The 23,643-nt window shown below is 37.3% G+C and overlaps 2 protein-coding genes across 2 annotated transcripts; both read left to right on the top strand.

The window, feature by feature from the left end:
• Positions 1 to 2,042: 2,042 nt before the first annotated feature.
• LOC139124662 (uncharacterized) lies at positions 2,043 to 2,420 on the top strand. The gene has a single exon (XM_070690785.1). It carries the CDS (start codon positions 2,043 to 2,045, stop codon positions 2,418 to 2,420), a length of 378 nt encoding a protein of 125 aa, XP_070546886.1.
• Positions 2,421 to 2,468: 48 nt separating this feature from the next.
• LOC139124661 (uncharacterized) lies at positions 2,469 to 3,226 on the top strand. The gene is made up of 2 exons (XM_070690784.1): positions 2,469 to 2,640; positions 2,748 to 3,226. The coding sequence occupies exons 1-2, from the start codon at positions 2,469 to 2,471 to the stop codon at positions 3,224 to 3,226; spliced, it is 651 nt and encodes a 216-aa protein (XP_070546885.1).
• The last annotated feature ends 20,417 nt before the right edge of the window (positions 3,227 to 23,643 follow it).

The raw sequence follows: 23,643 nt of genomic DNA, 5'->3' as shown, positions 1-23,643 counted from the left end.
GTCTCAACATTTACCAATTACATGTGGAGTACCCCAGGGCTCTGTACTTGGCCCTACACTATTTTTGATGTACATCAATGATCTTCCTAATTCTTCAAAATTTTTTGACTTTAGGCTTTTTGCCGACGATTCCAACCTTTTCCACACTTTTTCACGTGAAACACGCTCTGTAAATCTTTCTTTTGTGGATGTACATTTACAAGACGTTGTTCAATGGTGCGATGCTAATAAGCTGACAGTTAATATAAGTAAAACAAAGTATGTACTTTTTCACAGCAATCGTAACTCTGTAACACTACAAGGCAATTTATCTGTAAAGAATGTTATCATAGAAGAAGTTCTACAAGCATCTTTTGTTGGGGTTGTTTTTGATAAACATTTGACATGGAAATTTCATATTAATGAGATAAATAATAGTATAAGGAAAAAAGTAGGAATAATATTTAGGCTAAGAAACTATGTACCACAGCAAATTCTAGTACTGCTCTACAAAGCTTTTATTGAACCAAATATTATGTATGGTCTTGAGGTATGGGGAAGTACATATCCATCATATTTACATCAGATTTTTATCACCCAAAAATGCTGGTACGAATTTTACGTTTTCAAGATTTCGAGAATCTACTGCACCTTTATTCTTTAGACTAGGTATACTGGATGTCTATAAACTTCATAAATTACTTCTGGGAAAATTCATGTTTGATTTGCATCATAAAAATATACCACATAATTTGAGTGATTACTTTAGATTAGCTGATCATTGCTATGACACTCGATTTAAACTAGGTCAAAACTTGCCTTTACCGAAAGTACGTACAACTGCAGGACAGTTTGCAATTTCATATATGGGTGCCAAAGTCTGGAACAGCCTACCCAATATTGTCAAACAAAGTGCACAAGAGATTTATTTATAAACTCATTAAGACAGCATCTCTTAAGTGAATACCAAGATGTGTGAATATTTATCTATCTTTTTTTTCATTTAAAATATAGAATTTTGATTAACAATTGACATAATTTGCCCTTTAAAACAAATATTGCAATGTAAATTTCATGAAAATGGGGCCAGGCTCGATTAGCTCTAAGCTATTATTCCTGGCTCCAACTTGCCTCTTTCCTCGTCATTGTACACTTTGTATACCTTGTATACTTATACTTATATATGTTTGGAATTGGCAATAAAGTAAAGTATATATTCATCATCTGTTGAATCCTGACTCTCTGTAGGAGGTCAGACAGTCAGATGTTTGATAGACTCTGGAGCAGGTGTTAACGTTATCGATGAGAAAACATACAAGCACATGAATGATGTACCAGGAGATATATGCGTACAACTCCAATAAGCCATTACCAGTCCTTGGTGAAGTTAAAGTACACACACAGTCATGTGTCACAAACCAGTCATGTTTGATGACTTCTGTGTGGTGAAAGGATCAGGTGGAAACTTACTAGGATGTACAACAGCAACCAGTCTTGGGTTATATTCACATAGTAAATGCTGTATCTCCAAATGTCACACCACCTACAGTTGAGAAACTTGTAAATGAATTCTCTGATCGGTTTGAAGAATCGGAAAGATGAGCCACATCAAGGCAAAACTTCACATTGACACATCTGTCAAGCCAATAGCACAACAGCATCGCAGAGTTCCCTTCCACATATGGGACAAAGTTGGGCAAAAACTGAAGAAATTGGAACAGCTTGATATAATAGAGAAAGGTGGAGGTGCCACACCATGGGTCTCATCTATTGTCGTAGTTCCGAAAAGGAGTGGATTTCGCGTATGTGTTGACATGAGAGCTCCTACCACTGCAATAGAGAGAGAACGCCATCCAATGCCGACAATGATGATTTGATGGTTGATATCAATGGAGCCAGTGTATTCAGCAAGATTGATCTAAACAAAGGTTATCATCAGATAGAACTAGAGCCAGATTCCACATATATAACCACATTTGCTACACATGTAGTTTGTTTTGCTACAAGAGGCTTAGCTTTGGCATTAACTCGGCAGCAGAATTTTTCACAAGTCTGTAGCTGATATGTTACAAGGCATTCCTCATGCAAGGAATATCTCGGATGATATCATTGTCTATGGAAAAGGAAAGAATGCACAAAAAGATCATGATGCTAATCTCAGAGCTGTGTTTGAAAGTCTGAGGAAACACAATGCAACTGTCAACAGAGACAAGTGCGAGTTCAGTAAACCAGAAATCAGTTTCTATGGAAGTCGCTTCTCAGGAGCTGGTATATCAGCAGATGAGACAAAGTGGCAAGCACTGCTGAAGGCAAGTCCGCCACAAAATGCCATGGAAGTTAGAAGTTTCCTTGGTATGGCCCAGTATCTCGCAAGATTCATACAGAACTTTGCGAGCATATCTGCACCAATACGCAAGTTGACTCATCAAGATGTGCCATGAAAATTGGGTCTAGATCAACAGAGGTCATTTGAGATGCTCCAGAAAGCAATGGCAAGTCACCATGTGATGAAATACTTCAACCCTGAGCTGAGGACAGAGCTAATTGTAGATGGCAGTCCAACCGGTCTAGGTGCTATCCTTGCACAGAAGACACCAGAGGACACACACATCATAATTGCATATGCAAGACGTACCCTCAGTGATACAGAAAGTCGATATAGTCAGACAGAGCGAGACGCACTTGCAGTTGTTTGGGCAACTGAACACTTCACTTATACTTATATGGATCTCCATTTACTGTAATCTCTGATCATAAACCGTTGGAAGGAATTTTCAACAAGCCACTTTGCAGATCTACAGCCAGGATTGAGAGACTATGTCTGCGCCTACAGCCATACAAATTTGAAGTGAAATATCGTCCAGGCAAAGACAATCCTGCAGACTACATGAGTAGACATCCTCAGATAGACAGAATGAAGTCCAAAAGTCATATCTCAAGAATTGATGCACATGCTAACTTCATTACTGAGAATGCAGTACCAAATGCCATGACACTAGAAGAAGTGCAGAAAGCCACAGAACAAGATACAACATTACAAGAGCTGTCACAAGTAGTCATGACACAACGGTGGTTTGATGTTAAACCAGATGTCCGTCCCTACAAAGTTGTCAAAGATGAGCTGTCAATATCAAACGGTGTGCTACTGAGAGGTAACAGACTGATCATATCTCATAAGCTACAAAGGAAAGCCGTTCAACTAGCTCACAGTGGTCACCAGGGCATAGTAAAGACAAAAAGTTGTTGAGAGAAACTGTGTGGTTTCTAGGCATAGATGACATGGTAAAAGAAACCGTAGCAAAATGCATTCCATGCCAAGCTGCAAACCACAATCCAAAACCCAGCCCAGAACCACTCAAGATGACAACATTACCATCAGGTTCATGGAAGAATCTTTCCGTAGATTTTTGTGGTTCATTCCCAAATGGAAATTATCTTTTGGTAGTAATTGATGACTACAGCAGATTTCCATAAGTTGAGTTCCTTCAGCAAACACGGTATTGCCACACCTAGATGCAATATTTGCGAGGCAAGGAATACCGGATGAAGTCAAAACGGACAATGGTCCTCCCTTTAATGGTGATAAGTTTAGCAAGTTTGCCAACTACCTAGGTTTTAAGCACAGAAAAGTGACACAATTATGGCCAAAGGCAAATGGGAGGCCGAGAGGCTGATGAGAACTCGTGAGAAATCAGCACGAATAGCTCAGATAGAAGGCAAGAATTGGCGACAAGAATTGTTTCGATTTTTATGCCAGCATAGAGCAACACCACATACTACAACAGGTAAATCCCCAGCAGAACTGTTGTATGGAAGGAAAAAATAAAATAAAATAAAATAATATATATATATATATATATATATATATATATATATATATATATATATATATATATATATATATATATATATATATCATATTTAGCAAAATGCACATCTCAGTTGTTGAAAGTGTTGAACAGTTGGCCGACTACATTGAAAGAACTAGTGCTGCGTATCGTCGCAGTTATAAATTAATTGGGCGAATTGATATGGGTCTTAATATAACTGAGGGAATTCTTGTAAGTTCTGCTGTCATAGCGGCTATTCCAACAGTTCCGGTACTGATAGCCTTAACTCCTATACCAAGTTTCGTTATTGATGTAATACAAGGAAAAACAGGAGTAGCAAAGAGACAGGAGAAGTATAAAGATTACCATTTTTAATACAGACAATTGCAAGAAAAAGCCACTACAACAGACATCGCCTCAGACCTTATTAAGGACATACTTCATCAGGCACTTGAAATACAAAAACAGTTAAAAACGTTACATGAGACATTACGGATTAATTGGTGAGGAAATTTGATCAGCACTGTCCTTTTATTACCTTAGAGCTTGGAGGATTGTAATGTGATGTTGAAAAGGTTAAAAGTCTAGTTGACTAGGTTTGGACTAGTTGACTAGACTTGACCTTTAACCCCGTGAATGTTTATCACCACTGACTCGTGTGGGTTCGATTCACATCTTTTTTGTTATGGTAGTCATTTTTGATATCTCAAATTCCAAATAAGTCTTAAGTCTTAAGAATGACCTTTCAACAATCTATCAGCATACCAATGGGTACGAATTGTGCACCACGTCTTGCTGAGTTATTTCTCTATTCATATGAATATAGATCCAAAAGACTCGTGAGGACTTTCATAAAGTTCTACGGTCGATATTATGACATTGTGGCCAAATATGACACCTCGGTCACTCAATGATTAGCGACAGCATTCCCGGCTTTGACCTATAACAGTGAATCATATACTGTATCATTTCGTACAATATTAGACAATTTTGGGACCAATCCTGACGGGTGTAGCATGCTAGCAGGGTACGCTTACCCATTCCGGACACCTGGTACCACCATTAACTATCAGTGGTTCAGGATGGTCCTACTTAAATTTGTAAATCTCAAATGTCCCATGGACCTAGCAATGTATTACCTTGAATGACCAGATATGAACTGAAAATGCTCACGTGTTTCATACAGTTATGTGTAAATTTGAACCTTTGCCACATGTTTGCAACTTCATTGAAAGTATTATGATCAACATAATGAACAATAATCACCGCTGATTAATTCTCAAAGGTCATGAAGTATACAAATATGTAATTAGCTGAAATAAAAATATTAAAGTTCTTTGACTGCTGTCATTTATATAGCAAGTGTAATTACCGTTGGCCAAGTCCTTCAAGCCATATATGCCGAGCTGTGAAAGCTCATTAGATATGCAAATTGTAAATTAGCTGACATGAAAATGTGAAATGACTTTCGATATTGTTTTAACCAGGTATAATCATCAATGTTGTCACGTTTTGCCAACTTTGATCAAGTAAATCCCAGTATATATCCCTAATAAGCAAAGTTCATTAAATATGTAAATTAGGAATTGACTTAAGTAAAAATGCTTAATGATTGTCAATAATGTTGTATCATGATATCTGCAATATATGTAGCAAGTTTTGTCAACTTTGGTCAAGTCAATTCAGATATATATCTCTAATTAGGAAAGTTCATTAAACATGCAAATTAGGAATTTGCTGAAGAGAAATGATTAATGACTTTCAATAATATTGTATATACAGTGTCTGAAATGTACATAGCAAGTTACATCAATTTTGATTAAGTCAATTCAGATGAATATCCCTAAGTATGAAAATTCATTTAATATGCAAATTAGGAATTGGCTGAAGTAAAAATAGCGTCAATGACACTGTAGCTCCCATCCTGGACTATTTAGTGTTTGTTCTCTGGTCAGATATTTGAAATGTGTGAAAGGGATAAAGTGCATGAAGTGAAAATACTTAAATGAAATGTACTGGAGACAGTGAAATATGTATAATGTAATTATTCAGAATATAAAATGGAAAAAAATACAGAATTAGATATATTGAATACTGTGATACAACCATTAACTCAACAAAGTCATTTACAATGACATAGTCCCCACTTGTAATAGGAGTATAGTCTTGATGGGGCAGGAAAATGTGGTCATTAAGAAGTATCATTGGAGTGTATATGTTGAGATCTATGGGCACATAGGTCTATGTCATTGTTCCAAATTTGAAACACATGAGGCATGTCTAAGTTACGGTTCTAAATCGGGAAAAAAGATCAGACCTCTAGCAGTATTGGCCAGCCAAGAAATACATATGCGCATTATAAATGAGGTACAAGATGTGACATCTTAAGGTCTAATATCCTATCAAAATTGGAGGGTATAGAACTTGTGGTTACTGAAATATGCATATATATGTATAATCAAGGTCAAAGGTCATCAAGGTCACATGACATTTTCAAAAAAAAAAAATTATATTCCTAATTAATCCCTATATGCCAAAAAATCAGATCCTTAGCTCTATTCGCTTGCCCAGAATTAGATGTGTACATAATAAATGAGGTAAAGCGTGTGTTGTCATAAGGTCTCCCATCCTACTAAATACAAAGGACATAGCACTTGTGGTTACTTATTTATTGACATTAACATATATTTTAGGTAAAAGGTCATCGAGGTCACATGACATTTGGTCAAAAAATTTCTCTCCTATAGTTATTCCTATGTACCAAAAATCAGACATCCAGGTCTATTGGCTCGCTCAGAATGAGATATGCGCATAATTATTGAGGTACAGTATGTGGCGTCATAACGTGTCCCATCATACCAAACATGAAGGGTGTAGCACTTGTGGTTACCGAGTTATGGAAAAATATGTATATTGGAGGTCAAAGGTCACCGAGGTCACGTGACATTTTGTCAAAAAATTGTATTGCTAAGTTTATCCTATATACCAAAATCAGACCTCTAGCTCTATTGGCTGGCTCAGAATGAGATATGCGCATAATTAATGAGGTACAATATGTGGCGTCATAAGCTGTCCCATCATACCATACATGAAGGCTGTAGCACTTGTGGTTACTGAGTTATGGACAAATATGTATATTTGAGGTCAAAGGTCACCGAGGTCACGTGACATTTTGTCAAAAAAATTGTATTGCTAAGTTATCCCTATATACCAAAAATCAGACCTCTAGCTCTATTGGCTCGCTCAAAATTAGATATGCGCATAATTAATGAGGTACAATATGTGGCGTCATAAGGTGTTTCATCATATCATACATGAAGGCTGTAGCACTTGTGGTTACTGAGTTATGGACAAATATGTATATTTGAGGTCAAAGGTCACCGAGGTCATGTGACATTTTTTCAAAAAAATTGTATTGCTAAGTTATCCCTATATACCAAAAATCAGACCTCTAGCTCTATTGGCTGGCTCAGAATTAGATATGCGCATAATTAATGAGGTACAGGATGTGGTGTCATAAGGTCTCCCATCATACCAAATATGAAGGGTGTAGCACTTTGGGTTACTTAGTTATGGCCATATATGTATATTTGAGGTCAAAGGTCATTGGGGTCACATGACATTTTGTCAAAAAAATTGTATTGCTAAGTTATACCTTTATACCAAAAATCAGACCTCCAGCTCTATTTTCTGGCTCAGAATTAGATATGCACATAATTAATAAGGTACAGGATGTGATGTCATAAGGTCTCCCATCATACCAAATATGAAGGGTGTAGCACTTGTGGTACTGAGTTATGGACATATACTCATATTTAAGGTCAAAGGTCATCGAGATCACATGACATTTTGTCAAAAATTTGTACAGGTCAATCCAAACATTTGACTTTTCCACACTATACACCACAATTCCCCACGATAAACTTAAAACAAGGCTGTCATCTCTTGTTAAACAAGCTTTCCTGCATAAAAATGGCAGTAGAAGGTACCAATACATTATCATCAAACATGGGTCAGGTTATTTTAGTAACAACATGGATGCCCAGCACAAATACACAAATGAAGAAATTATTAACATGCTTAATTCTTAATCGACAACATATTTGTTAAGTTAGGTGGTATGACCTTTCAACAACTATCGGCATACCAATGGGTACGAATTGTGCACCACGTCTTGCTGAGTTATTTCTCTATTCATATGAATCAGAGTTCATACAATCTCTCTACAAAGCAGGGTCTAAAAAACTTGCAAGGCGTTTTAACAACACGCACAGATATATTGATGATCTGATTAGTCTAAACAATCTAGACATATCAAATTACTTACATCATATATACCCTGATGAATTGGAAATCAAAGAAACAACTGAGAGTAGGAACTCAGCTTCATATCTTGATCTGTTCCTGCAAGTGGGTACTAATGGGCTACACACCAAGCTGTATGACAAAAGGGATGATTTTGATTTTGAAATCATAAATTATCCCCACTTATCAAGTAATATTCCATCTGCACCTGCTTATGGTGTGTATGTGTCTCAACTTCTCAGATATTGTAGGGCTTGTGATTCCTACGCGGATTTTCAAATGAGACGCAGCTTATTAGGGACTGGACATAAATTACAGGGGGGGGGGTGGGCTGGTGTTTTTCGAAAAACCGCTGTGTAAAAAATAGTGACCCTTCAAAAGTTCATGCACAAAAATTAGTGACCCTCCCCCTTATCCGTGAATGAGAATAAGTGACCCTCCCCTGTTACTCAATACCCCCAAAAAAACCCGCAATGTGTTAAAGACCCCCTTCTGACTTGCTATACTTTTTAAGTCGCCCTCCCAAAGGAAGGCAAAATGTGGCCGATATAACGCGTTGTCCAAAAAATATCAAATTAATGTGTGTGATGATTCATGCAAATGTACTTTGCTTGAAGTGGCAGGTAAAAAGTGCATGCCTGTACAAAAAATGTAATATTTAGATTTATCGATAATGTTGATTCACTATACATGTAGTCGACTATAAGAAAACTACGAACGTGTATTTTCCAGTATAAAACTAGCTATATCTGTTCATACACAGATGTTTAATAACTGATATAGATATACTTGATTAGCATGGGTTGTTTACAAGTGCACATGTGAACAAGATATTTGATTTTGGAATTTCTCTCAAAATGTTGATCCACTATACATGGGAGTCTATGACAAAACTATACATGGGAGTCTATGACAAAACTGTCAAAAATTTTCAGAATTACAAATTTGCACTATTTGTGCATATATGGACCCTGAATAATTGACATAATTGTGCTTGATTAGAAAGGGTGGTTAAATGTGCATCTGTGTACAATAACTTTGTTTTTGGAATTTCGCATAAAATGTTGATCCACTATACATGGGAGTCTATGACAAAACTGTAAAAAAAAATTTCAGAATTAAAAATATGCACTATTTGTGTATATATGACCCTGAATAATTGACATAATTGTGCTTGATTAGAAGATGGTGGTAACACGTGCATCTGTGTACAATAACTTTGTTTTTGGAATTTCGCATGAAATGTGGATCCATTATACATTGTAGTCTATGAAGAAACTATGAATAATTTTTTTAAATACAAAACTGGCAAATCTGTGTATTTATGTATGCTTGATTATTGATATTTATGTTCTTGATTAGACTAGGGTGGTAACAAGTCCAAGTGTGTGTGCAAGAAATTTGATTTTGGAATTTCACCGAAATGTCCATTCACTATACATGGCAGTCTATGATGAAACTATGAATAATTTTTTTCCAATACAAAACTTGGTAAACCTGTGCATTTATGTACACCTAATTATTAGTATTAATATTCATGATTAGACTAGAGTGGTTTCAAGTCAATGGTTGTGCAAGAAATTTGATTTTGGAATTTCACCAAAATGTTGATTCACTATACATTGTAGGCTATGAGGAAACTACAAATAACTCATAGGTTATCTGATCCTAAATTGTTATTCAAAAGTTGTTCGACCTGAAGCTTCCAGTTGTTATTGATGACACTATGCACTATTCTGAACAGTTTGTATTCTGTCAATGTCCTCAAAAATTTAAAAAATGTGCATACAGCGACATGAACGTTTGACCGACCTATACCCAATGTATTGTCAATGGGAGAATGATGTCAAATAAGTAATCTCCCAAATTGTTATTGAAAGAGTCATTATAGGGGACAGTTATGCACAATAGTGTTGAATAAGTAGAAATCATGACAACTTAAATCAATGTGGCTGCTTGGATCATCAATACATTGTTTATTATACCTGAAATTTTGCGCCCGAAGGGCGCGCCGAAAATGGTAATGGCAGAAAATGAAAGTGCCAGGAGGTATTTTTTCTTTTTTCAGTATTCCATAACGTGCACATGCAATTCAGCTTTGATGCATGAAAAAAGGTGACCCTCCCCATAGGCTTGCATAAAAATTTATGACCCTTCAAAAATGCTTGCGCGAAAAATGGCGACCACCCCAAAAAACACCGGCCCACCCCCCTGTATTTTGTGTCCAGTCCCTTAGTATCAAAACTAGTGAGACAAGGATATACATCAAAAGACTCGTGAGAGACTTTCAAAAAGTCTACGGTCGATATTATGACATTGTGGCCAAATATGACACCTCGGTCACTCAAATGATTAGCGACAGCATTCCCGGCTTTGAATTATAACAGTGATTCATATACTGTATCACTTCATACAATATTAGACAATTTTGGGACCAATCCTGACGGGTGTAGCATGCTAGCAGGGTACGCTTACCCATTCCGGACACCTGGTACCACCACTAACTATCAGTGGTTCAGGATGGTCCTACTTAAATTTGTAAATCTCAAATGTCCCATGGACCTGGTAATGTATTACCTTGAATGAAAATGATTATTGACCATTTTATATCACATTACTACTGGCTGCGCCAACATTTTCATGAAGCACCAGGGGAAAGCGTCTCTGTTGAACAAATAATATCTGTGGAAGGAAAGGGATCGAGGAAAAACGTGCAGCTTTACGAAGCTCAAAGGATGCAATAAATCAGTAAACACAGAAAATTGGAGGACACAGCGAAATTGCACTTTAATGATATCAGATATTTACGGCCAAGAGACTATACCAAGTTAGATTGGTCAAAGTGTTAAAAATGTATTTCAGATATTTATCCTCGATTTGACAAATCTAGTATCGTCTTGTATCGAAGTAAGAGTCAAACTACAGAAGTCGGGATCGGGCCAGATTAGATGTATTCGCGATGTTCACAGACCAGGCGTGCCGAGGCACAAGACAAGTCATTCTAGTATTCTCTAGTATCGATATCGAAATAGTATCGAAATTGCCAACAAATATCGGCGATTTCACTGACCTTGCATACCGAGACACAAGGCAAGTCATTCTACAAGTATCGTTCAGTATCAATATTAGAGCCCCGAAATCACTGTATGCCATTTTTGATACCAGATGGTAAATATCCGATATTCAGAAAATGTTCAAAGTTGCGCCTTCATGGAAAATTTGAAGGCGATTTATTTTGAGTTTAAAATGGCGTGGAAGTAAAACATAGGCAAACGTGTGTAAAACAAGTGTATATTTGTGTTTTGAAACATAACAACGAAAGCTATGAGGCCAGCCAAAATCGGGACAAAATACTCGCGCCGTGTAAGCGTTCGATTTCAAACTTGATCGAGTATGGCAACCTGCGAGCATATAATAACCAGCTCTGCGACATATACTAATGCACATTGGATATGATACTTGTACTTGTTAGTTTATTTTAAAGAATTATACATGTCCTCAGACGTCAAGTATGCCGAGTTTACCAACTGAGAACGGAATTTGTGAGCGGGTTAGGGAAAACGTGAAATGAGAACGCTGTAACGTAGCTGTAGCGTCGTAACTCGATCGTGATTTTGTCGATGTACAAATAGAACATTTCAGAGGTATTTACATCGTCTGGTCGTATATTTTCGTTACTGGCTGGCTTTAAGAGAACCAAACATCTTTTATTAACCTAAACGAAAGTTTGACTTTCCTCAGTATCTTACATTGTTTTCAAAACCCACACCGGTGTCACCGGACAAGATCATGACCTGTAAATCTAACTGACAGGTACAAATCAGAAATATAATATGTGCACCTTGTCCAATCTCATACAATACAACTGTGAATGTATAGCGACTGCCTTATGTCGAAAAAAAACGTTGAAAAACACTGTTATTTAATACATAGAACGCATATTTCACAAAGTGTGGCTCCAGAACGTCCATTTGACCTCTCTTCTAAATGTTAATGTATGCTGCCAATTATGATTACTAAAATTCAAATTGCGGCCTGGGCGATCTTGATCCCTGCGGAGCACAACTAACAAAGCGTACTGATTTATCACTAAAATCACTGGTACACAACAACATACAACGTACACGATAAGACACATGTATGAACACGCCAGAAACGGCATTCTCTTTTTGGAGTGTTCGATGGTCCTGAAACAGTGAAAAGAACCGTTTCGTATGCTGGTCCTATAAAAGTTATGAACATTGACAGTCACGTCGCTTGGAAAGCATTCAAATTTCATTCATGCCTTCCTTCCTTCAGACATCGAAACTGAATCTTTTTTCTCTCACTTTTTGAGGAATTAGATATTTTAGATAGTTTATGTTTCTCTGATAAGCCAACGACTAAGCAAGTGTTTATCCATAGACCCTCGAGAAAGACGGGACTGGCAACTGCGATAGCGAACAAAGGGTCTATGGGATTAGCAGCGTGCGATCCTACTTGGAATAATTAAGAGGTGTTAATGGGACGGGGAAGGAATGAAGCTGGGCACCGATCGACTGCACAACGTCCGGTTCATAGACACGTGCATGCGGGTATACGGTAATAATGTTTTGGATTACAAGTTATTTCGGATTACCCGCAAGTCCATTTTTAGAAAGAAAAATGTTACAACTATCTTGAGAAGAATTCGTCAAAATTATTTTAAAGTACTTTTTACATATTGGTAGCGAGATTCGATGTCACTAGAAGTCTGCAGGGAGTCAGTATGTTGCTGTAAAGTGACAAAGTTTCTAAAAGAAATCCGAAACACATATCGCTGCAGTTCCAGACTGACAGCAGTTGACATCACAGAGTTGTTTACATTCCACAATCGTCCGTGTATCTCCGAATTTTCCCTCGTTTTTGCAGTTTTTTAACAGTCGGAATATTTTCTGTGCGACGAGTGCTCCATGATTCGGTAAAGTATCTATGTTAACTACTGAAATGTTGTTGTTTGAAAACTTTGAACGTCCAAATTTAGAAGGACAGCGTTCAGCTTTGTGTAAATGCATGTCTACCTTACCGCTTCTGACTCCACCAACCGTTGGAGAGTCCCGATTTATCGCAAAGTTTCTCCTGAAAGCGAAAATCAGTGTTACAAAATTATTTTCTAGTACTTTGCGGATGTAGACACTGTAGCTTATCCGATCTTTGGTGTTTCTTTAAGCTAAAACAGTACCAAAATGTTAGAGGTCGTCATTTTTTGTGTACCCTGATTTTCGTCAAATGTTGCGTGACAGATGAAATAAAGGTCAGATTTGCGTTTCGCAGGACTGGGGAAGTGTAGACCTGTCTAACTTATAAAGGTTTGTGATTATGGGAGATTTTTCAGGTATACAATGTAACCTTTAGTTGTCTATACGTAGCAAGAGTTTTCTGTAACGTCTACGGCTAAATGTATACTGTTTTTATCGCCTGTTTTTTTCCCGTTGGCTTCGGCTAGAATCCGAAATGTGATCTTCATCGTTACCAGAACATTCACCATGACTAGTTTAAAAAAACCCTCAAATTGTCTGTGTCATTACTGGGAACATGCCATGCAATTAAGAGCAAAGTGCACATATTCAGAACGCCAGTTTGATCGTTAATGAGATTCAGTGTTTTAAGTGCGAAGTATTGGTGTCGGGGACCTCTTGGCAAATAAACTTAAATATATTTCAAGATAGATCGCACAAAGAAACCTCAGCATAATAGTTGCCTGTCCCGTTTTTCTCGAGGGTCTATGGTTTAACCATCCCGTCCAGTGTTTGCCAACACCAACGTCACTACCACGTTGCCTATTGTTCGCCAACGGCGCTGGACTTTGCCCTTTAAGGTCGTCAGCAAGAAACTTGTCGTATAACGGTTCTATCAGGATGCATTGTCAACCACGACCTTAATCTTCAGCAGCGTTGACGACATGAAAGCACTGCAAAGTATGCGATGACAGGTGTCGGCAAAACATACAAATTTTCGATGCGTCTGTTTGTATGTTTTGGTACAACTGCACTTGTACCTGAGTGCAATGCCCGTGAATGACTACAAACAACAACATTTTGACCATAATCACAATGATGTTTTGGAGTGTCATAAGTCTTATTCGGTCAGCTGTTTTTATTATATCTATGAACATATAAAAGAAGTCACGCATACCAGCGAATGTTACGCGTAAGCGTAGCTATAAGTAGTTTATTTACAGTGAAAATATAATTCGTTAACATGTTAAAATACGGCTTCATATCAGTACCGTCTAAAAAGTAGGAGATGGCAATACAGGCAAGGCATGTATGATAATAAGAGATATCATTTTTGAAGTCATTAAGCATTTTTATTTTAGCTAATTACTAATTTGAATATTAACGAACTTTCTTTTATTTAGGAATTTATCTGGACTCACTTGACCATAGTTGACGGACCTTGTTGTGTGTATTGTAGATACTATGATAAAAAATTACCAACACTCATTTTTTGTTTTGCTGAACATATAATTACTAATTTGCATATTTAACGACAATTTCTAATTAGGGATATATCTTGATTGACTCATCAAAGAGGCAACTACACTTGCTTATTACATATTTATATAGTTATTGAACGTTGGAATTGATCTGTGGTGCTTATTGTTCGTTATGTTGATCATAACTCTTTTAATGTAGTGGCAAACATTCATAGACATATGCAATATGTACTGAAACACGTACGTATTTTCAGTTCATATCTGGATACTTTATACATTGGGGTAGCTAATGTAGCGTCATGCTCTAACAACGTTAACCAGGGCCCATAGGCACAAGCGTCCTTTATACCGCGAGTGTTTATAAATTGAAATGAATGATATGTAATGTAGAAATTATTTTGATACAAATGAATTACAATGACAAATGCAATAGTTGTTTGAACTTGTCAGTGAATGCTATAGTGCAGGAAATACTGAATATACCACTCAAGTGCGAAATCTAAGTATCAACAGCTTTTGATGAGTGTAAAGCTAATAATAGTCATGAGACTCAAATGAATATATCTATATAAAATGAAAATGGTGAACTTTAATATTGCATGCATATCATTCAGAGGAAGGGAAGATAATTTGGCAACAACCTATAGACTTATAATGCTTGATAGCTAATATATATACACTTGTGACTTGACCAACCTAGATATACACATAGCAATTATGGTTGTTGAACTTGCGACAGCAGTTCCTTATCCCCTTATAGGGAAACATATTGTTCCTCAGACAAACAATGATGCTCTAAAAATTGAAAACAATATCTTGGCTTCCTCTCACTACATGTACCTTGTCGTATATCTGGAAAATGTGTTAAATAATCTAAAAAAACCATGATAATCAAAAGTGTATTCAATTTTGTGGATTGACTATAATTCAACAGTACGTCTTAATCTGTGAGATTAACCGCAAGTAGCTCTACTCAAATGTGAATGAAGAATAAATATAATACTCATTTTTTGTGTGTTTCTTAGGGCACTCTGGAGTATTCTTTTCGCCGATCATTCCCATCTATGCTAGCGCTGACAGCCTATTTACTATACAGAATGAAAACAATGCTATGAAAATTCACACCTGTTCGTCCACAAACACGTGATGAAAGTCTAGATTTGTACGCAGCTTAAAGGTGACGTTAAGTTGCATAACGATGATCTTTAATCACCTTTATGCAGGATAAAACTGGGACTTTATGCACCTATATGCTGGTGCATAAAAGGTTTTAATTGCCTACCAAATGTAATCACCTTTATGCAGGACATTAGAGATGAATAAAGATACACATTTTTGCATTCTAGGAACCAACCTGATTTGTATTTATACATCTTTATGCACAACATAAAGAAAAATCTTCAATTCTTCCGTGATTTGTACCGTTAATAGGCCCCAATATGAACCTGCTTGTTCTATTGTTTACACATATTTTACTCTAGCTCTAACTTTGCTACCTAGTTTTTTCTGTGTGAACTGTATCGCTGTACAATACCCAGTATTATTACATATGCACTGCAGATTATTCTATTGTGCCCCACCACATAAAGTAGTATTGAATCTCAGTAATGTGCATATGAGAAAAATAGTTCCTTTTCAAAATTCGGTTTTTGGCAGGATAAATTGCATATCATATTGACCACACAGTTGCTTCCTCACTTTATTAATTTTATCATAATAATACAAAATGTTAACAATAAACTCCTTGTCAAACAGCTAAAAAGTTATTTACAGATTGAGGGAGAATGTCACAAGCCATCAAATAACTATGCAAATTAGTCACGTTCCCATTCAATAATTTTTCGGTATTTTCACGCTAATTATGCAAATGAGTATCAAATTTGGCGGACTACTTTATACTTTCAAATTGGTAAAAATTGTCGTCTACTGTATATTGAAACCCGCTCGATGGAGGACCGGCATTACGACTGGCAAAATTGCGAATATGTTGATCATTTCGAAAGTGAATTTTATTACGGAGACACAATGGAAACACCTTGTGACACTTGAGAAACAAGTATTTTCCAAGGATAACGCGACGGTAGCGTCGTTGACAGTGCCGTCTGGGACTGCACATGGAGATGTGCCCATGTCAACACAGCTGACATGTCGAAAGTTGCACCGCAGAAAACCAAAACACGGAAATGAAAACAAGACGCGAAGTGGCACTTTTCAAGGAATGGCTTCACACCATGACAGAAGAAACTTGCGAAGTTCTGAACATTCCACCACCTGAGTTAGATCAATTGCTAGCCCGTTTTTTTCTGAGCGACGGGACTCACTGACAGCGCTCGTACGGTAAAGCCTGTATACAACGACTGCTCGATGCGGGCGTTCCACCAACTGTGGCTTCACAACTAAGCTAAGCGGGCACAAAAATCCAACATTACTCAACCGCTATTCTATGGCCAGTGCAGACCAGCAGCGTCAGATTAGCAACATACTCGCCGGTATACAACCTGTTTTGATCCACAATCGACCGCGACCGGAAGTACAAGCCTGATGCCGGCCGAACATACACCGCGACCGGTGGCCGGTCCTTCGTATGCTATTCGAGGTCCCTTGTCGTCAATGCATCAAAATGCCCTCCATCAGTTTCCGCAACTACCAGGGATGTTCTCAAATGCACAAATCAGTGGTGGATCGTTCAACTTTACCTTCAACATCACCGGAAATAATTCCCTATCTCAACAGTCTTCGCCTGTAGGCCATATTACGCAACGTCGTTGCATCGCCTTCAAACGTCGCCGACCTTCAGTGATCTACTCCGATTCCGACTCAGATTGAATTATTCAACCGATAACATAATTAGACTTTCTCGTTTTGAAGTTTCACTCATTGTTCTTGTTCCAGTGTACATGAATTTCGATTATAATGATATAAAATACCGTCAATGCGCTGTACCTTCTCTAATGTGTGGCCAGGTCAGGTAATTGGTTGTTGGCATGGAGTTATTGGTAAATAGTTGATGATGTAGGGGCATGAGGTGAGATATGGACCCAAAGAACCCAAAAGATGATTAAATACATCAATCAAAAAAATTCTAAGCTACAGTATAAACTGCCTAAAGATAGTTCAGGGTGGAAAAAAGTTAAATAATTCAGAAATAAGAATTAACAGTCCAAAATAGTAATGACGCACTTCCCTACTGACCTGAGTGCATGTGAAATACACAACCTGGCATCTGTAAATTAAATGTATACCAAGTGATCATTTTAAGTCACTTTTAACTGTTTTTAAAGGATATTCCAAAGAGTCCTGTGGAAATGATGAAAAACGCTATCACTACGGCCCAAAAGTATGCCTCAGTGTACGGTATTCCGCGAAGCATAATTTCTATCGAACAGCGCTCTAGCCGGTCGCTATTGACAACGGCGAACATTGTATCAATTTATTTTCAATAGATTATCGATCGAAAATCTGTTTGGGCGTCATAAACATTTCCACAATAACCCTTATATATTGACTTATACACTTTAACATCAAGGTATCAGTTTGTTTCCTGTACTGACAGTAAATTGACGACACTGTTTTAGTTTTGGTGATACTTTTACGTACGTTTCAGCACATTTTGGCGCACCTCCGTGTAGTTTGGCGCCATTGTGAACGGGGGACTACACGCGAGTCAGCGAAACAACAATGTATCAATTTCGGACAAAAGGATATCGATCGATAACGTTCACTGCACGATTACAGTGGAGACTCTACGCCCGTTCGCCTCTGTTCTGTGTTATTTTTGCAGTTTACTGGAACTTTCATAGTTGATATTTGCCAAAATTTGGCATAAATTACAACAACCTGACTGGTATTTGGTCTGTAAAATTTAAGAGACGCTAACCGATTAAATGGGTCAATATTAGACCCTGATTCTGCATATGCAACGCCGTAAGATCGCCATTTTATTGAGGGCAAGAGCAAAAATTCAGCGATCGGAAAATAAAATGCAACTAAAACAAGTTTCGCCGAGAAATTCAAAAAACTAAAACGACAGCAATTTTGTATATATATCAAGGAAACACCGTGCCACTTTTTACTATACTAGGTTCAGAATTGAAAAATTTGAACGAGCGAGAGTTGTACGGTCTGTTCAGTACATAAAACGCCATTGTTTTCTATGGGAAATCGAGCAGATTAGACACATCGTAAAATGAAAAATACATTTGAAAAAAACCGTTGGTTTAACTTTTCATTTCGCTGTTATTTTTTATAATATTTGGTATGACACATATCATGAAGGGTAACTAAAACTCTATGGTTTTAGTTTTTTGAGTTTTTCCCTTATTTTTATGAAATGACGAGTTGAAGATCGTTTTGCTGTTGACTGTGTTTTTACTTGATTTTGCATATATGTCTGTTATCGCTTACGTATTTTGGAATTCCCTTGTGAAATTCTTCCCGAAATATTGTAATTATAAGGGCAGCGTATACGGGAAATAGGACCTGTTGCTCTTTCATTAATATTTAGATGTGCAGCAAGGAAATACGGCGAAATTTTCAACATGACGCGGGAGGTGATATTGACTCTCTGAACGCGCACTCCACGTATGTGTGGCGAAAATTCGGGACGCTATTACCGTACAAAATGGGGCGCCTTTGGGCCGTAGTGTATCTGGTCTTGTGTTTGTAAAACCTCATGGTTGATAATTGTCATAGTATTCAAAAGAAATTGAAAGTGAAGAAATTACTGTTTTTAATAGGCATATTTCCTTGAAATACATGATCGTGTAAAGAATATATGCTAAAAGTGTTTTTAAGAGTAAATTTCTTTTCAAAAAATAATTTAATCTGTGACCAAAGGATTTTTATTCTTTGAGTTTACAAATTCAAACATTGCAATTTGTTCAATCATCTTGTACAGTGCAAAATTTATAAAATGACTGAAAAATAAAAAAAAATTAGCAGAATTACAGTCTTTGTGATGTATTGACATCACGATAATTGTTAATCTGTTCGAAGTACTTTCTATAATTTAAAAAAGAAAAGTTCATGCAGAAACGGTAACATATATTGTCAGCAATATGTAGTGTTAATTTTGACTTTACATCAAAATATGCCTTTGCTGGATACCAAATATGTAGGGCGAAATATTAAAATCAGCCGTGTTCAGCAAAATCCACACAACAGCATTGATCCTTTTCTAATTTGATTTGATTTGCTTATGTTATCCTTGTATGACAGTCAGTACAATATGGAACTTGAACACAACACAGTGAATAAGTATGCTGTAAATGAAATGGTGTGGCTGCATCCACATGCAGCTATAGGAGTGCCTTTGTCTCTCACCCCTCATTTCCAACCTGTCCCATCCCTGAAAAAATGGTTTGGTCTTATATTTATAATGTTAATAATTTCTGTATTTGTTAAAATGTGCGCATCTCAAAAACTTTTGATCATAAACATTTTCATTGTTTTTTATAGCTGACCAGTAAGTTAACCTGTTTATTTTGAATATTTGCGCATTTTTTCTCAGTATTTGTCATTTTCAGAATAGGTTCTTATTCAATTTGTCATTTTCTAAAAGTTAAAATGCTCCTTTGTGTGGTCAAGCTTTCCACAAGCATCAAATGTTGTACTTCATATAGGAAGGTCTGCCTCTAGAGGGCGGGCATCATGAAAGTGTTTGTTAGTTATTTCCTCCACATAAACGTCTGATTGTACTGTAAACATTGAACATGGCCGACGTCCGATTTTCCTGTCTAAAACTTTCACTCATTTTCGTTCATATGACTCTGAAACTCAAGGAAACGATGGGAAGAAAGAGTTATCTTGAAATATTGAGGTACTCGCCGATATTTTGCAAAATTAAATGAGAAAAAATGCAAGGAAAATGCCGACAGGCTTACACAACGACAGTTTTCAGACTCGGAGGCATATGATCATCTGCAGATTGTGCAACAGGCCCATATAACGTGAGGCCATAAGGGGATATCCACGCAACTCAGTACCAAACACTAGCGCACACAGGGTGAGCAAACACAAAGTGAGTACCCCTAAAGTCAGCTCAGTAGTCTGTAATAGATCGTAGTCAACTAAGAACCTTGGAGAAAGGCTTACATGTAACACTGTGGCTTATGCCACTAAGTCCCTTTTGATTTTTGTCACAGCTCAAAATCGTTCTCCTGCACCTCAACCTGAACCATGAACACCCCCACCAGTTTATGATATGACCCATCACAATGGCATAACGTCAACGGATCTTGACAGACGGAAGTATTGACAGACGGAAGTAGTTGACACCAGCGTACTGGTTTTCAACTCTAATACCTTCTCTGTCTATAAATAGACACGAGAAGGTAAAAATACGAACGGTTTCACCTGAAAACATTTTGCAGTGTCATGCGTGTGAGTGACGTTGTTTGAGTGTACCAGCTGAGGGGCGAATAACTCTGTAGGTTACGTAATATCCATCCGCCGACCCAAGAATTTACTTGCTCGACAAAGTTACCAACGTGTGTAATTTGGGAACATATGTAATAATAACAGAACTCCATGACCTTCGCTTCGCTCGTGAAAATACGGCCGCAGGATACACCGCATCACTCGTGAAAATAACTTCCGTATCACACAAACGTTAAGGCAAGGTCATGGGGTTCTGTCATATACTATTTTTTTAGAGTTGCTGTATTGTAATTATTAGACATTGTTGTTGTTGAAAAATGAATCAAAATTTGAGATTATATTATATTTTCAACAGTAACAATGTTGTACATACAATATAGGCAGAGATTACAAGATGCATAATTGGTTGTCTCTGCAGACTCACCCATTAACTACAATAAGTTTACATCATTGTTGTACTAACTACTTTGCACAATTCAACTCATCTAACATACACAAATCTGCCAAGCAAGATCCTCTAAAAGGTATCTATATTAATTATTTATTACAATAAGAAATCAAATGAAACAATGAATACAGAACACATTTCTCAAAAACTCCCTCAAAGTACTATGATATGTGCACGATATCAATGGACACAAATATAGGACTATAAGTGTTAAAAAGCTCATCCAATGCATAAAAAATGTTACTAAAATGAGGTCTGGTATCAGATATCACTCAATAAGGTGCGGCACGAACAGGTTATAACTACTTCAAAATTGTGCCCTCAGCAGTTAGGATTCCTAACCAAATTTCTACGAGGTGAAAATCGCATCGCGGAGACTGCTATAAATCACAATTATTTCAAATTTCATGAAAAGTTCCGCCACAAAATGACCTGTCTATCTGGCTGCTTATGTATTCACAAAATTAGTGTGATGGCAGGTTAGCTATGACGTCGGACTATCAAGTACGGTTTCCTTCAGTTGCTGGAAAGAGAACTTATGGAAGTGCTGACTGGTCCTCGTTAATAGGAACTAGCTAATAAACAAAGGCTGTTACAGATCGATTATTCTCTTTTGTTCACTCCTCAGGTCCATTTCATGATGGGGAAACTGGAAAACTACCCATAGATTGGTAAATGTAGCGATTTTGTCTAGTAGTATTTTAACAAACGACCCCGGTACTTCTTGAAATGTTTTGCCTGTTTTAGATTAGCCAGGATACGAAGCCCTCCTACTGATTCCGGCAGTTTGTATGCAGTGTTCTCTCAAAAGGGTTTGTAGCGTATCAGGCCCGATACCGTTTTTTTGCCGATATCTGATCAATCAACCCGATAACATATCCGATAGCCTATAAAAACTCCGGTTACTCAAGTTTGTCACGTCCGTCCTTGTTTCTTTATCCGCACGTCACAGTGTCTTGTGTACTGAACAATGTAATATCGTAACGCGCAGTTACCTCTATGATCGTATTTTAATTGTGCAGCCAGAGTTCGCATTTTCAAAGCTTGCTGTATTTGAGCGATTGACCAGCAACAATGCCATTTTCAAAATGTGAATGACAGATCGACTGATGCCAAAAAAACGACGTAGAGCAAAGCCAGCGTGAAAAGAACGCTCTCCGGTGCTGCAGGCTTATGATTAGTGGACCACAAGTAAATTTGACAGTTATGGCTACTCATTAAATTTGACAGCAGTTTGGGCTGTTTCACCTTTTGTGAATTGAAATATCTTCCGATGTAACACTATTGCCAGCATTGACAACCGACGATGTAACTGAGTAGTCACAATCCCTAAATAATCCGATTTCCCCTGACGTTTGAATTGTGTCTATCCGAGTATGAATAATACCCTGTACTTATGGGTAACCTACCATTGCCAAACAATATGAACTGCAGATTTCATAATGGCAAGCACACTTTGCAAAACGGGCTGTCAATTTACAGACATCAAGATATCAATCTCTGATATATTAATTTACTGCGCCCGAAGGGCGCGCCGAAAAATACTAAGCATCCAGATGTCTCTGATATATATACATTTATTGATATATGAAAGTCATGCAGCTGAAGTGTATGTTGAAAAATATTGTTTGATATTTTAAAGAAATGCGCCCAAGGGCGCGCCGAAAAATTTTAAACATATAGGTCCTCAGATATATATATATGTCTTATACATTAAAGTTTTGCACTAGGACCGAGCTCTAAAAATATGTCTTATTATTATTAAGTTACGCGCTCGAAGAGCGCCCCGAAAAATGCAAAAATGCGAAAAATGCATTGTGCCAGCTACAAATTTCATCAAATTTGTAGCTGGCACAATGCACTTTTCGCAAGTATGAGCCATGTCGAAATCAAAAAACACACTGACCCCCCTATCGGGCATTTCAAAAACATGGTGATCCCTCGATCACCAAAGTCAATAACAGGGTAACCCCCATCAATCCACCGCCCCCAGGCCGAAGAAACTGCAAATTTTGAGGAACCACCATGGAGGGCGAAAATTTTGAGGAATAGGCACAAATCTGAAACGGGGAATTTGTAAAAATCCGTTTCTTACAAAAGACTGAAAACAAATTTTACAAAGCGTTGTGAATTACGGGATAAGTTGAAAAGTTCACATTTAGTGAATTCATAAGCTTGTTTTGCTTTAATTAGCTGTGTCGCTTATATCTTGTTTGCTGTGCAATCAATGTGTTTGAATATGGACA

Source organism: Ptychodera flava (assembly GCF_041260155.1).
Source record: "Ptychodera flava strain L36383 chromosome 23 unlocalized genomic scaffold, AS_Pfla_20210202 Scaffold_24__1_contigs__length_23054250_pilon, whole genome shotgun sequence".
Taxonomy (NCBI): domain Eukaryota; kingdom Metazoa; phylum Hemichordata; class Enteropneusta; family Ptychoderidae; genus Ptychodera; species Ptychodera flava.
Note: the sequence above shows the minus strand (reverse complement) of the source record. Positions and strands in the feature narration are given on the sequence as shown.